The 14,700-nt window shown below is 33.8% G+C and overlaps 2 protein-coding genes across 3 annotated transcripts; one reads left to right on the forward strand and one right to left on the reverse strand.

The window, feature by feature from the left end:
* Window positions 1–375: 375 nt before the first annotated feature.
* LOC139840826 (uncharacterized) lies at window positions 376–8,798 on the forward strand. The gene is made up of 6 exons (XM_071831070.1): window positions 376–722; window positions 933–1,041; window positions 1,447–1,538; window positions 2,345–2,603; window positions 7,287–7,430; window positions 8,688–8,798. Exons 1-6 carry the CDS (start codon window positions 376–378, stop codon window positions 8,796–8,798), a joined length of 1,062 nt encoding a protein of 353 aa, XP_071687171.1.
* Window positions 8,799–9,922: 1,124 nt separating this feature from the next.
* On the reverse strand, window positions 9,923–12,822 carry LOC139839948 (autophagy-related protein 18d-like). 2 transcript variants are annotated; one of them, XM_071830163.1, is made up of 6 exons: window positions 12,678–12,822; window positions 12,457–12,509; window positions 11,441–12,220; window positions 11,054–11,315; window positions 10,674–10,797; window positions 9,923–10,391 (listed from the first exon to the last, which is right to left on the reverse strand). In XM_071830163.1, exons 3-6 carry the CDS (start codon window positions 12,182–12,184, stop codon window positions 10,283–10,285), a joined length of 1,239 nt encoding a protein of 412 aa, XP_071686264.1. In that variant the 5' UTR covers window positions 12,185–12,220; window positions 12,457–12,509; window positions 12,678–12,822; the 3' UTR covers window positions 9,923–10,282. The 2 variants fall into 2 exon arrangements, with proteins under 2 accessions (XP_071686264.1, XP_071686265.1); XM_071830164.1 differs by having other exon boundaries at window positions 12,632–12,822.
* Window positions 12,823–14,700: the final 1,878 nt, after the last annotated feature.

A 14,700-nucleotide genomic window follows, 5' to 3' on the forward strand; every position in this document is an offset into this window, starting at 1 on the left:
TCACACGCCCCGCCACTATGACAATATGTAGAAGGCAACGATGTTGAGAAACCCCTCCATTATCGGGGTTACTCTTATAGGGGGATAAAACTTGGTGTTTTTTTTGCTAACAATCTGATTAGGTTGTGTACATCAGTTAAAAATATTCGTTCTCACGAGTAACCGAACAATAAAAACCTTATCACTTTACTATCGTAATCAACATAATGTTAAAATTCACCAACTTTTCATGTCTAGTTAACTTAACTAACGCATGAACTAAGTAATAATTTTTCCATCTATATATAGGCAGCTTTCTAAAACACACTAATCTATCCAAGTTTTATTCGAAGGTTCCGTTGCTCTCTTTTCGAAGTTAAAAATAATTAAACCGAGATGGACGCTTTGGTATGCAGGAAGTTTGGAGATCCAACAACGCCACCAGATTCATCAAAAAACGCCACTTTTAGTTTCTTAACATCTCACCCTATTCCCTCACTCAAGTCTCCCACTTCAGTCAGAGTACAAATAAAAGCCACTAGTGTCGATTTTGCCACGTATCTTCAAGCTGAGGGTAAATACCAAGAAAAATACGATTTGCCTTTCATTATCGGCTCTGATTACTCTGGTGTAGTTGAATCTGTGGGTCCCAACGTAACAAACTTCAAAATTGGTGATCCAGTTTGTTCTTATACTCTTGTTGGTTCTTTCGCTCACTTTGTTGTTGTTGAAGAGTGTGATTTGTAAGTAGTAATCCATGCATATCAAGAATCCATGCATATCAAGTTCTGTTATATTTGATACTACTTGCGACTAAATTTTATTAGATAATTTCTATGGCCCAAATCCAATTTTCCAATTTATGTAATAACAATCAATATTATTTTATTATCCTACAAAATTTGCATTGACTTTTTTTTTTTTTTTTTTTTTTTTTCTCATTTCTGCTTAAGGCATCGAGTTCCTGATGAATGTGATCTGGTAGCTGCTGCTGCAATTCCAGTTTCTTATGGAACATCTCATCATGCATTGGTTCATAAAGCCAATATAACACCTCGTCAGGTATCATTATAAAATACATATTTTTTTATTAAAAAAAAAAAAAAATCATTTACCGTTCATGTTATCACAATCACAATTACTTTTATTTGCCAACACAAAATACTACTCCGTACATCATGATTAAAGACAAGTATTATTCGGAAAAGAATGTTCAAAATTGTGAGGATACGCCGACTTGTAAAGTTTATCCAATCATAAACGATATAGTGGGATTTCAAAAGTTTCTTGCATGACGTAAAACAGATGGAAGACAAAAAATTACGTTTGGGAGCGGTATTGTAATTTGATATGTAATTAGAAATTAAACATGCACCTTAACAACTGAAAAGACCTCATTCTAAAATTCACTCTAAGCCCTTAATTTAAAAGCTTGAACTGCGCTCGATTTTATCCTAAAAACTGCAGGTGTTACTAGTTCTTGGTGCAGCTGGAGGTGTTGGTCTTGCAGCTGTTCAAATTGGAAAGATTTGTGGTGCCACTGTTATTGCTGTAGCTAGGTGTGTGCTTTTCTACAAATAGGCCCCTAATTTTTCAGAAAAAAAAAGGTTAGAATTAATGAAGATAACAAAAATAAAAATCCTATGAAAATTAATGAAATGAAAGTCTTTAAACTCTTGTGATGTTATGGGTTAAATTATACCTGGTAAACGGGTCGGGTTGAGTCACGGTTGAAGGGAAATGGGCAGTGTTATAAATCTCTTTATTTCTCCCCGAGATTTCCCCGAGATCTCGTTTTTGTAAGGCAGCCAAGACGAGATGTCCATCTCTCGAGATTTCTCAGTCAACGGGGTTAAACTTGATTAAAGCCACAATTTATCGGATTTTCTCGGCCATTTCTTGGATTTTCTCATAAAATCAAGTAATTTCTCGGGTTTTCTCACTCATTTTTTGGATTTTTTTTGTAAAATCTCGTAAAAGTATATATAAATATACAAATATTTATAGATATATTTATATTTTATATTAAAAAACTGAAAAGTCAACGTCCGAGATCTCCCGAGAAATTCCCGAGATAACGAGATCTACCCAAAAATGTCCAAACGAGATCTCTCCGAAATTCGAGTTCTCCATCTGGCCGACCAGGTCAACTTACAAATTGGGTTGAATGAGTCGGGGTCAGAACCGGGTTGGGTCGGGTCGGCATATTTGACTATTTAACTGTTAAATTGTTTGTAACACACTTAAAAATTTTCAATGGGGGACTGTGGGCCATGGGCATCACAAACATTAAAACTCAGGATATATCGGCTGTTGCCTATTATTTTGGCCATTTGCGAATTAATGTACACATTTAAAATCTTAGAGGAACTGAGAAAGTGGAGTACTTAAAGTCAGAAGGTGTCGATCACGTTGTTGATTTAAGTAAAGAAGACATTATCGAAAGCGTGAAGGCGTTTCTGAAAACAAGAAACCTTAAAGGGGCTGATGTTCTGTATGATCCTGTTGGAGGCAAGCTTACCAAAGAAAGCATGAAGCTGTTGAACTGGGGAGCACAAATTTTGATTGTAGGGTTTGCTAGTGGTGATTTCCCTGTTATTCCTGCTAATGTTGCTCTTGTTAAGGTACATTTACAATATAATTAGTGGAGAAATAGCCCGTGCGTTGCTGCGTGATATAATTTCTGTTGGTGATTTTAGTGTTATCAACAATCATTTTAGTTAATTGGAATTTACTAGAAAGCAAATGCTTATCGCATTAAGCTCAATGACGAGTTTGAAAAGTGCGAAGTGCACGCTCGTTCGGGTTAATTCGATAAGGTCTTGAAAATTACATCATTTGATAAAAAGATAACCATGAATGATTACATCATTTCATGAAAAGTGATGTTATTTTCTAAAAGGTGTCAATGAAGAGTTGCACACTTTCATTGAAAGATTGTGTCCTTTCATTGCACCTTTCCATTTTCTATATATATGGGACTTTGCTTTCATTATACAAACAAGAAAAATTACATTCTCACTAATACTATAATTTGATCTCTTCTTGCCTAGAGACAAATTGCGTTCTTGTCTTATCCCAATTAAGATTTCGTGTAACCCGAGGCAAGTAGGGTCGAAATACTTAATTAGAAAAGTGTTTCACAATTCAAGAATCAATCCGGGATTATCAATTACAACCCTATTTTCTAACAAACTAATTAAGTATTTCGTGATAATACGTATTTGAATCGCTGAAACAATATGGGATTTGATATGGAGTCTTCGTGTCAATGAAACAACATGATGGTATTTATTATTAAGGATTTGGATAAAAGAAGATTAAGGGGAAGGGAGGATATTCTTGATCTCATCCTAACAGATACGTACTTCTTATTCCTATTCTATATTATATTTTGATACGAAGTATATTATAAATAATGATACATATATTTTGATACGAAGTATATCCTAACAGATACGTGATACATATATGTGTATATATGAATTGCAAGATTGCTTGACAGATCGGCACGTAGTACATGATAATATATGTTTTTAATATTTGATCAACCAAATAAAATGGATGCACGTGAGACTTGCATGAAAGAAATCCCTTGTTTGATTATATAGCCTTTGGAATTTTGTGTTGCAACTATAACACAAATGTAACTGTAATATTTTAGTTGTAATATTGTGTTGCAACTACAACTAAATTTTGGTATTGGCGGTGATCAAAGAATGACAAGGGATATAAAGATTGAAGAATTATGATCATAATTGTATGTGTACATGAATTGATTAATCAATTCCTTTGGGTGTCGATTGGATAATTATGATCATAAGTTATGATCTAATTAAACTGTTATGGACAATCGTGATAACGTATAATCATCGAATTACTCATATGAATGGATAATTATGATGGATAATTATGATCATAATACATGGATGTAAATAATCCAATTAAAAGGATCCCTTGTTGTTCACGATGCATGTTGGTAATTTAAGGTTGCAATTACTAAAACTAAAATAACTGTTAACCGTCAAATGTTTGCAGTTATTGCAATGAAGTCATTAAATAAAATTAGAGGGGATTCTCTACTTCATAAGTTTGGTTAATCAAATTCATTGTGTGTGTCGACCGATCGTAATATTAAAATCAAATATGTACATGATGGCCTTTGTCCTTGAATGGGAAAAGAATCCACGGGGGGTAAACACTAGTCTGTTTTATGTTTGGTTGAAAACATAATTTCTTTAGAAATAATAAGAAGTTTATTTGTTCTTGGTGTTAATAATCTAATTTGGATAATACACGATGGTTAAGTTGTACAGTATCATATAGATAAAGAATAGGCATACGCATGCATTGTATGTGTATGGTAAAGTGGCTATGCTGATTGTTTGTTGAAAAAATTACATTGTTGCATGTATGCCATCTGTGAAAGAGCATGGATTATGTGATGTATTATTCAATTGTTGGTTTTACACTATTAACTAACAACTCATTGGTGGTTATTGTCCACAAATCACTTGATGAATCAAGATGGTACAAATTAATAAAAACAAATATAGTTTAATATGGAAAGGAGGAATAGATGTTGCTTAATTGTTTCTAAATACCGATATGCTTTGAAAATTGGTGGTAGGATGTATGTGACTACATCAAGTAACCAATTTAGCATGATGTTAAAAAGATTAAACATGGTCTAGTGAAATTCATTGTAATGGGGCTTAAGTATTTTAATACTTGTAGAAGTCAACCATGGATTATAGTTTAGTTCACAATGGTGATCCTAGGACATATTGAAATTGTATTGAGTTTACTATTGATCAAGAGGATTATTAGTCTACAAGTTGTTGGTTTTTAACACTTGGTATAGATGAGGTATCTTGGATCAAAAGAATGATGTTGAGATTATTGACACTATAAACTTGTCGTCATTTCTTCTTGGTCTTAGAAGAGGTTTGACTAAGATTGTTTATAACTATAATCTCACTATCCATTGTAATGGTAATGATTGTGTGCATAAGGATAATGGAAATACATTATCAAGGGTGTACCAATTATAAGTTTACATTGGTGAGTTGTGGAAAATGGACATGTGCAATGACTGATCAATCAATAACCTTGAGTACGCGCGCGGTTCTTATGATAGGATAAGAATACATTAAATCTTTTGATAAAAGGTTTACTATTTAAGAAAATTGATTGAAGTCGAAAGGGATGAGAGTAATGTCTATTTAGATTCCTAATTATGGGATATTCGTTGGCTAAGGCATATAGTCAAATGTACAAGGGAAAATCTAGATACTTATGCCTTAGAAATACTATGTTTCGTGAGTTGATCACGAATGAAGTGATATCTATGGATTTGTTGGGTTACAACAAAATTTTGCGAATCACTTGACAAAATGGTTAGCCTAAGACTTAGTGCACAAGTCGGCTATTAGAGTGGGATTGAAGTCCACCGAAATCTTCCAAAGTGAGACACCCAATTCCCTTCTAGTAAAACGCTAGAAGCTGAATTTCAATGTGGAAAGCTTACTTTCTGAAGATTGAAACACAAAAAATTTCTGATCCTAAAGTATGTGTTTAGACCCGTAAGTTGAGATAGGTTGAAGTTTAACTTCTTAATAGTTCTTTTGAAAAATTGCAAATGCGGGTGCAAGATGTAAAAGAACTACCTATGTGAACATGAAGTTTTACCGCTTCAAGGAGCTTTGGACTTTCGCTGCCGATATGTTCACTGAAGAATTGGGACACATGGCTTATAATAGTGTCAAGTTAGTATTAGACGAATGTAAGAAACTGATGTGTGTATTACTCTCTCGTTTTCATATGGGTTGAAGGGTTTAATTTCTGAAACACCCCGATTCTCGAATTCTGGATGATGTAATATACTAAGATGAAAATTTAATTTCTGAAACATTTTCATTTATGCATTGGTTTGTTTTGTTTGTTCAAGTTTTAGTAAATTAAGGATTACACTAAAATGGGGGGGAATTGTTGGTGATTTTAGTGTTATCAACAATCATTTTAGTTAATTGAGATTTACTAGAAAGCAAATGCTTATCGCATTAAGCTCAATGACGAGTTTGGAGAGTGCGAAGTGCACGCTCGTTCGGGTTAATTCGATAAGGTCTTGAAAATTACATCATTTGATAAAAAGATAACCATGAATGATTACATCATTTCATGAAAAGTGATGTTATTTTCTAAAAGGTGTCAATGAAGAGTTGCACACTTTCATTGAAAGATTGTGTCCTTTTCATTGCACCTTTCCATTTTCTATATATATGGGACTTTGCTTTCATTATACAAACAAGAAAAATTACATTCTCACTAATACTATAATTTGATCTCTTCTTGCCTAGAGACAAATTGCGTTCTTGTCTTATCCCAATTAAGATTTCGTGTAACCCGAGGCAAGTAGGGTCGAAATACTTAATTAGAAAAGTGTTTCACGATTCAAGAATCAATCCGGGATTATCAATTACAACCCTATTTTCTAACAATTTAGCTCGATAACTTAAATATTGTTCAGTGATAGAATGACTCGCGCATTGATGCAGGAAATCGTTTGCAGAAATGCATGTTTCCGCCATATACATTAAACATTTTTTGGTAGTTTAGAATTACAATACAAATCGAAAATCGGTACAATTTATTAAATAAAAAGTAACTAAAGAAATTATATTTGTAAATTTAAAAAACTAAAAATAAACGATGTCGTTTACCCGTAAAACGACGATCAATAACGCGTTAAATGAACAAAAAATCTTCACAATTAGTATTATTATTATTATTATTATTATTATTATTATTATATATATATATATATATATATATATATATATATATATATATATATATATATATATATATATATATATATATATATATATATATCTCAATATGAAATCACAACTTTTAGGAGGATCTTAATATACAATTTACAATTACTGCAGCATATATTGTACATGTTTACCACATTATTTAGTATCTTTGGCCGTCCTTAAGATTTTCGAGGCTATTTGTGTGCAAAGTGTTACTCCTTCGTTCCCAAATTGACTGGCTGTGTTATGTACCTTAATAAATGTTCACTTTCAATTTAAACCAACAAAAATAGTTTAAACAGGTTAAAATGAATTTGATTGCTTAACAGTGGAATCTCTTTGTACTTTTCTTATGATTTTGGGATGAAGAGAGTAAAATTTATTTATGATTTTGTATAGAAATTGTTGTCAATTTAATTAATCATCATTTGTATATTAACCTACTAGACTAACAAGCCATATAATTTTTATTTTGTGTGTGTTCAGAATTGGACTATTCATGGTGTCTACCGGAGGAATTGTAATGATATAACACAAGATACACGGGGAGAATCTCTTAAGAAGCTGTTATCCTGGTTATTAAAAGGCTTATTTACAATCAACATTTATCGTACATACAAACTCAAAGAGGTATGAAGAGTTCTTTTTTTAGGTTACTTACTTAAATTGACGCATGTCCTTGTTAGCATTATGTTTCGCCTGACAACAAGCGTCTATGTTTTACGCTGCATTTTGTTCACAGAATAATTTTATAGAATTATACGAACCAAACACAGTCTAACAACCTAGATTGCCTAAATTTTCTAGGCGGGTCTTGTGCATTTTCCCCCTTTCAAATCATTGTGGACAATACTAACCATTCAGGCTTGCCTGAGTGGCTACCGAGTTGCCCAATAAAGCACACCACCCGAGTTCAATTCTTGGCTATGCCAAATTGTTCAAAAAGGGAGTGTGACTAGAGGGTGCACACAATGCGCAATTCACCCGGTACTAGGTCTCGCGCTCGGGGGGACTTGATTACCCGAGGTTTTACCTTCTATGGGGTAGTCAATGTGCTCGTTCATAGGAGGGTTTCCTCGCTTAAAAAAAGAAAAGAAAAAAAAATACTGTTAGAACAATTGGGTTGGACTATACTTATATTTTAACAAATACTGCAGAATGAACCTAATGCAACATTGATGAAGTGTTAGTTTAGGCCTTATAAAAGTGTTGTTTTATGGACAATACAACAATTTATTAAATGTTGTCATAGTCAATATCTCCTTAGTTAGGGCGATATTTTTGTAAGAATATGCAACACATTTTGTAAGTGTAGCATGCATTTAGATAAACACATGTTAACATGCAACACTTTTTAAATACAAATACAACACAATATATCTACACTACTTGTAATAAATCAAAAATTTTTGTGCATTGTATGTTTGCGCAATACAAGTTTACTGGCAATAGTTTACCTTTCTAATGTTGTGCCTCGATGAGTGGGTGAGGTAGCCGAATTAGGATATCACTACTGGCACGGACTGCACATGAAGTTGCGATCCTAAAATTCACTAAAGATGCGTACTTACAATTCTAATTTTTCTTTCATACCAAATCCAAGAAGTATGAAGATTTAAATCTCGAGGTTAAGTAACAATCGTCACATTCAACATAAGTAAACCATATACGGAAATTTTTGACACTAGTTATTGTCTCAAATGTCGTTAAAGAGAATTGTGGATTCTCGGACATCGAAATTGATATCACCAACAAATTTCAATAATCACGGCGAATCTATATACAAGTTAACATCAAAGTAATGCAAGCTGATCTAATATAACAGAGTGATTACGGATTATTAGAGTTTGGTTACTGTGACGTTCATATGGTAAACGTTGTTGGCAGGCCAATCTTGCATTTCTGGATATCAGAGACCGAAAAGTAATTGGGAAGGTAATGATTACCTTTGATGATCCTATAACTGCAACTTTTAGGCTGTCTAACGATTTGAATTAGTTATCGAAGTGTAAAGACAATGCCAATCACTGCAACATTACTACAAATTCTAGCCTAAACAAAAGTATTGTATTTGTAGTTACATTGAGAGACTGATTGTATTAAATTATATGTTGTTTTTGTTACTGTTTATCCTAGCCTCAAAGTAGCCACATAATGTGAATGTCCTTTGAGATGATCATCATACGAAACTGGCTTGTACTTGGATTGTAATTACTACTCCACGTTAACAGCTTTGGACACAATTTGCAGATATGCCTTTTAACTTCTTTTGTTTCTATTAAATGAATTCAGAATGCTGATTACCAAACTAATCGCTTGGCCAAGTCACACGACTCACGAGTAATACAAATCATTATATTAACAACGTGCTGGAATAATAAACGACCACATTGATTGTATGAAAAAACTTACATGGTATAAGATTTAACAATGCGTTTATTGAGACTTGACTTTTAATACCCAAACAGTAACATATTGATATTGATTTCAAATAATTTTAAAAATAATTTGAAATTTTATTTTATAAGCGTTGATTGAGACTTGACTTTTTTTTTTTTTGAACGGCAAGCTTTAAATCAGTGTATCATTTATTTTAACGACACTCATCATTTGCACACACAAGCGTTCGGGAGGAAACCCGAATCGCATTACAGGAACCCGATCCTTTAACCAATCCCGGGAGGAGACTTGACTTTTAATACCCAAATAGTAAAACATTTTGATTTCAGATAATTTTAAAACAAATTTGAAATTCCTTCTAATAAATGAACAAATTGAGCAAAAGCTTTTAACAAACATATTAAAGCTTAAAAACTAGCTTTGTGCCAAGATTAGTTCAAATTTAAATGAGCATTGAACCACAACTCTGACAATAAATAGATTTTCGAGTTTGAACTCGAACACTTTTTTGAAATCATGATAGAATTCAAGTCAAACTCAAGTCGAAAGAGTATTAAACGACTCGAGCTCTGATTTCAAGATACTCGATTCGACTCCATTCTTTAACAACCCTAATCAATAAGGATATAAGACATCATCGAGACGATAAATGATCTAAAAGTAATCTTTCTTTTCTTTTTTAAATTACAATATGTGTATACTCACAAGTTCGACATCCTCGGCCATAAAAAAGAGCTCATAACATGTATCATGTACATGTGACTTATATATGATACAAAAAGATTATCATGAATCAAAATATGCAGCAAAATGATTGTTTTCTTGTATGTTAGCACAGTTACGCGATTATTCACAATTCACAAATAATAACTTGCTGCCGGCTGCATAGCAATAACCCAATTCCATCACATAAGAAAAAAAAAAATGTTTGACCCACTGCCTTTGGCTTTTAATAGTTATCAGTGATACTATTTTTTTAAAGATATACCGCAAACTAATTCCGTCAGATAACAGGTTGGAACCTGAAATACTTATTTACAAGGCAAGTGAGCAATATTCACATGTTAACCGAGTCCAGATTTTTAAGGAAGAACGTTGTTTCTAGGCTTCAGTTTGGTTTTCAGAAAACGTACATACTCATGCTGCACCATCTCCCCTCCATTCACAGGATCAAATATGCACCTGTAGAAACTGATTATATCACAACTCATCAGTATCAGAACATTTTGTAAACATATATAGAAATAATATATCACTACAATAATGATGTTTTTTTTTATATGGCAGTTTAGCATGTGGTGTGCATTATCAGTACACTTTCAAAAGCTATCAGCTCACTCGACTCCGTTTCTTCAAATAAATTTCTTTGATTATACAGTTTTACCCGTGTACAAACAAATGGGTCGATATTGCCACCTCATGGACAGATGCATCTACAAAATAATGTGGAACTTGATTCAACTAGTGACATACCTTCCATCCATGCCAACAATAATGATTGTGTTCTGTGATCCAAATGCTGACATGTAATTGGTGCATTCTGGCAAGTGAAACCGAGCAAATGACCATTCTGAGCTAAAATATCTTGGCAAAACCCCTACACACATATATCACAAAAACATGAGCATCTGAAAAAAGATCATCAGTGTAAACAAATATTGAGGGTTCTTGGTTTTTATTTTTTCTTGATACAAAGATGGTACATACTACAAAGTCATAGTTTTGAATTCCCTGTTTTAAATGGAGCACTTTTCAGCCCAAAAACATACTTCAAATCCAAAAAAGAGAGAGAATTTATATTTACATTCTCAATATTATAAAGATATACAAAATTAAGATTTTTTCAATATTACCTTTCATGAAAGATAGTGAAGATCCAGGATTGGCACCAGCAGCACTTGGTGGAATGAGGGCATCAAGAGAAGATGAAGAACTCTGGTGCAATAGTGCTGGAAAATGGCTAACCGTAGACTGAGCCAATCGATCCTCACTGACCACACGCACTCTCAGACTAAATATATGTACGGTACCTTTGTCGCTTGACACAGCCAGCCATTGTACATTTGGAGATAGGGATATACCATATATATCAGCCCTATCCACTCCTCTGCGCACCTACACAGACATATAGTTACTTAATGACATGAAAGAGTTCAGCATTTTGCCTCTTTTTTTATTTTTACCTTCATCTGTAATTTAGAATAATTAATAATGGGTTAAAGGAACAAAACGCAGAATACCTCTTGTAACTGAGTTCCATCCATTGTGTTAAAAATCCTTATCAACGTGCCCTTAGTGCTGGCAGTAGCGAGAAGAAGCCCGTCCATTGTCATGGTCAAACATGCTATCCGAGAATCATGAGCATTTATCAACTTGGTCATATTTAGTCCAAAATGTTCAACCCTGACCTGTCCTCGTCGTAGACCTGGGCACGCCAATACAGAAGTATTCACCTGGTGAGATAAACAACAAAGTCCTCTAGGATTTGAAAGGGTCTCAATCTGATGTAAAAGCCTCAGTTCAACAAAATTATAAACATATATCTTGTGTTCAAGAACAACAACAATACGGTCACGTCTTAATTTTACCGCCCTAACATCAGACCTAAATGAAAATTCACCAATGCACCGGCTTTGATGATCATCCCAGATTATTACTTTATTTGGAGGATACTGTGTATTATCTTTGCCACCAACAAGTGCTATAATGTTGCTTTTGAAAAGCATCTCAATTATGCCAAATCCTCCACTTTTGAGATCACGCCTAAAGGTTTCTTGAAAAGGATCACAATTGTATATACGAAAACCATGGTTTGTACCAGCAGCAAAACAACTATAATCCTGGTTCCAGTACACTGATAGTAAATCTATTCCATTCTCATCAACCTCCAAATTTGAATTGTCAGATGGATCATACATAGCATCCATTGGGGGCTCAACTGATGCAAACTCTGATTGTTGAAATGTTGAAACAGCCAGGCTCATAGGGGAAGTTACAACAGTCACTAAAGCAACCTAAGGCTGTAAATAGTTCAATCAATCAGACGCATATATCTTTCGACATGAAAATAACAGAGCCTATTTTCATAATTTAATTAATCTGCTAGCAATAGCATACACCTAAATCCTTATTTAACAATCTATTGAATCAGTCAATTTATTTATCATAAATATATATTCAAAATACTAATATCACTAGAGCTATAAGAAATCCAAAAGTATTACGTGAAATATAAACAAAAATCACGAAAACTTACAATTTCGTAACTCGATTCGCAGAATCCTGTAGATAATTAGCGTCTACGTTTACCTGCATAATTCACATTATACAATCAGTAACGTGAAACTGAAGCAAAACGTATGAATCTACCAGACATTAACCAACAAAAAAGCCTTAGAAATAACAATCTGGCGCAAATGTAACCAACAGACCATGAATTACAAGTTAATAAAGTTGAAACACGATCGAATCATGTACCGTAGGTCAATTGGTCAAACATGAGCGCGATTGTGGATGAAATTGATTAAAAATTTAAAAACAAGTGATTGTTGTGCCGAAGTAAAATAGAGATCAGATCACAGACGTTGAAGATATAATAAATACGGAGTAAAATATATTGCGTATAAAACTATTATAAAAGTGTAGAGTTTACGATGCGTGCAATTCGTGATTGGAGATTGAAGACGACCTATTACAAATTTTGGTTGATACTAGTCGAATGACCGTAAATATGTCACCACAATGAATGTAAAAGTTAGTCGAATGACCATTTAACAACAAACCGGGTTGAATCGAGTAATCGTATTTGCAAGGCTTGAATGTAGGTAGAAGTAAATTAATTGTAAAGAAGAAAAACATGGTTGTTGAGCAATAAAATGGGCAGAAGAATAAATTATAACTGATGAAAGTTTATTAGTTATTTAGGAGAAATTAGTATTTCCTTTTATAAAAGATATTGTATTATTTTTTTAATTAAATTAATATAAAATAATGACCTCATCATTATCAAAATTTTTAAAGGTAATTAGTGACATGATAACATCATATTTTATAACTTTATATGAATATATATAGATTTGAGAAGTGTTTTTATAGAGGTTACGAAAGGGAGTAAATGTGAAGAAATTTTTTTTTTTTTTGAAAGGCATCATATGTTAATATATGAAAAAACACAAGTTATCAGTAGCTCATGAGAACATACATACACGACATCTTTGCTACACACAAACGTTTAGATATGAAACAAAACAGTGATGATGCCAAGGTAGCGGCATCAAGACATTTTCTAGACTAAATTTTCACGAGAATAGGCTATGCGGGTTGTGAAGCCAACAATGTCAATCGATGGTTTTATCTTTATACCTCTCCGCGATTCGAAACTCTTAACTTGAATCTCACTTAAAGCAACCGAGACGTTCTATCACTTGTTTTTAAACACCTTTGGATTACGATTTTTCCAAATTATATATGCACATGTCCATGTCGTCGCTTGCCAAATATTTTTTCCCACTTCCGAATTGGATTGTACCACGTTACCCTTAAGAAGCTCGACAATATTGACGAATGAAACTCCACTCATACCCCACCAATCGAACACTTTACGCCACACCTCGTTCACCTCTTTGAAAGTACCAAGAGAGTGATCAACCGACTCAATGTCGTCGTCACAAATCGGACACCACACCGAGTGGAGATCAATCCCTCGTTTATCCAGTTCCACTAGTACCGGCAACCACTTCTTCATTACTCTCCAAACAAACACATCGGCATTTTGAACATATATATTTTGAAGTGTATCATGTATGTTCGGACTTGTATTCATTGTCTTCAAGTTGATCAAAACCGCAAGTGATTTAGTGAATTTACCTTTATTGCACCCCACCCATCTCTACGAATCTGGCATATCAGGTTGAATAGAAACTGTTTTTAATATCTCCATTACTTCATCTAATTCGCCTTTAGCTCGACCCATGGGTGCTCGTAACCAACACCACCTTCCAACGCATTTGACCCCATCCCATATGATTCTGTATTTGACCGTTGCATTTGTATCCACATCAAGACGAGCAAGCCGCCTGAATCTGTTTTTGAGTTCCACGTTCCCCACCCATAAAATCTCCCTAAAACGAAGTAGCAGCTCCTTCTCCAATGACTTTGACAAAGGATCTTGTGAAGGAAACTCCAAGTGAATCAATATACTTCCCTGTGTAAATAATACTACACCACAAAGATTTATGTAAGTTACGGGTGAATGAGACCAGCCGTCGGACCATAAATACTCGAGATGACTTTAACCCACAAGGAGTCGGTTTCGATTTTAAACCTCCACCACCACTTGCCAACTAAAGCCAATTTTTTGTTTTTAAATGAACCCAAGTTTAACCCACCCTCCCTATAAGGTAGAATAGTTTCTTCCCATTTAACCCACACAATTTTTGATTTGTTACCCGACCTGCCTCAAAAGAAAGAACGTCTCACACACTCAAGTTTTTTTTAACAC

Source organism: Rutidosis leptorrhynchoides, chromosome 4, assembly GCF_046630445.1.
Source record: "Rutidosis leptorrhynchoides isolate AG116_Rl617_1_P2 chromosome 4, CSIRO_AGI_Rlap_v1, whole genome shotgun sequence".
Lineage (NCBI taxonomy): Eukaryota > Viridiplantae > Streptophyta > Magnoliopsida > Asterales > Asteraceae > Rutidosis > Rutidosis leptorrhynchoides.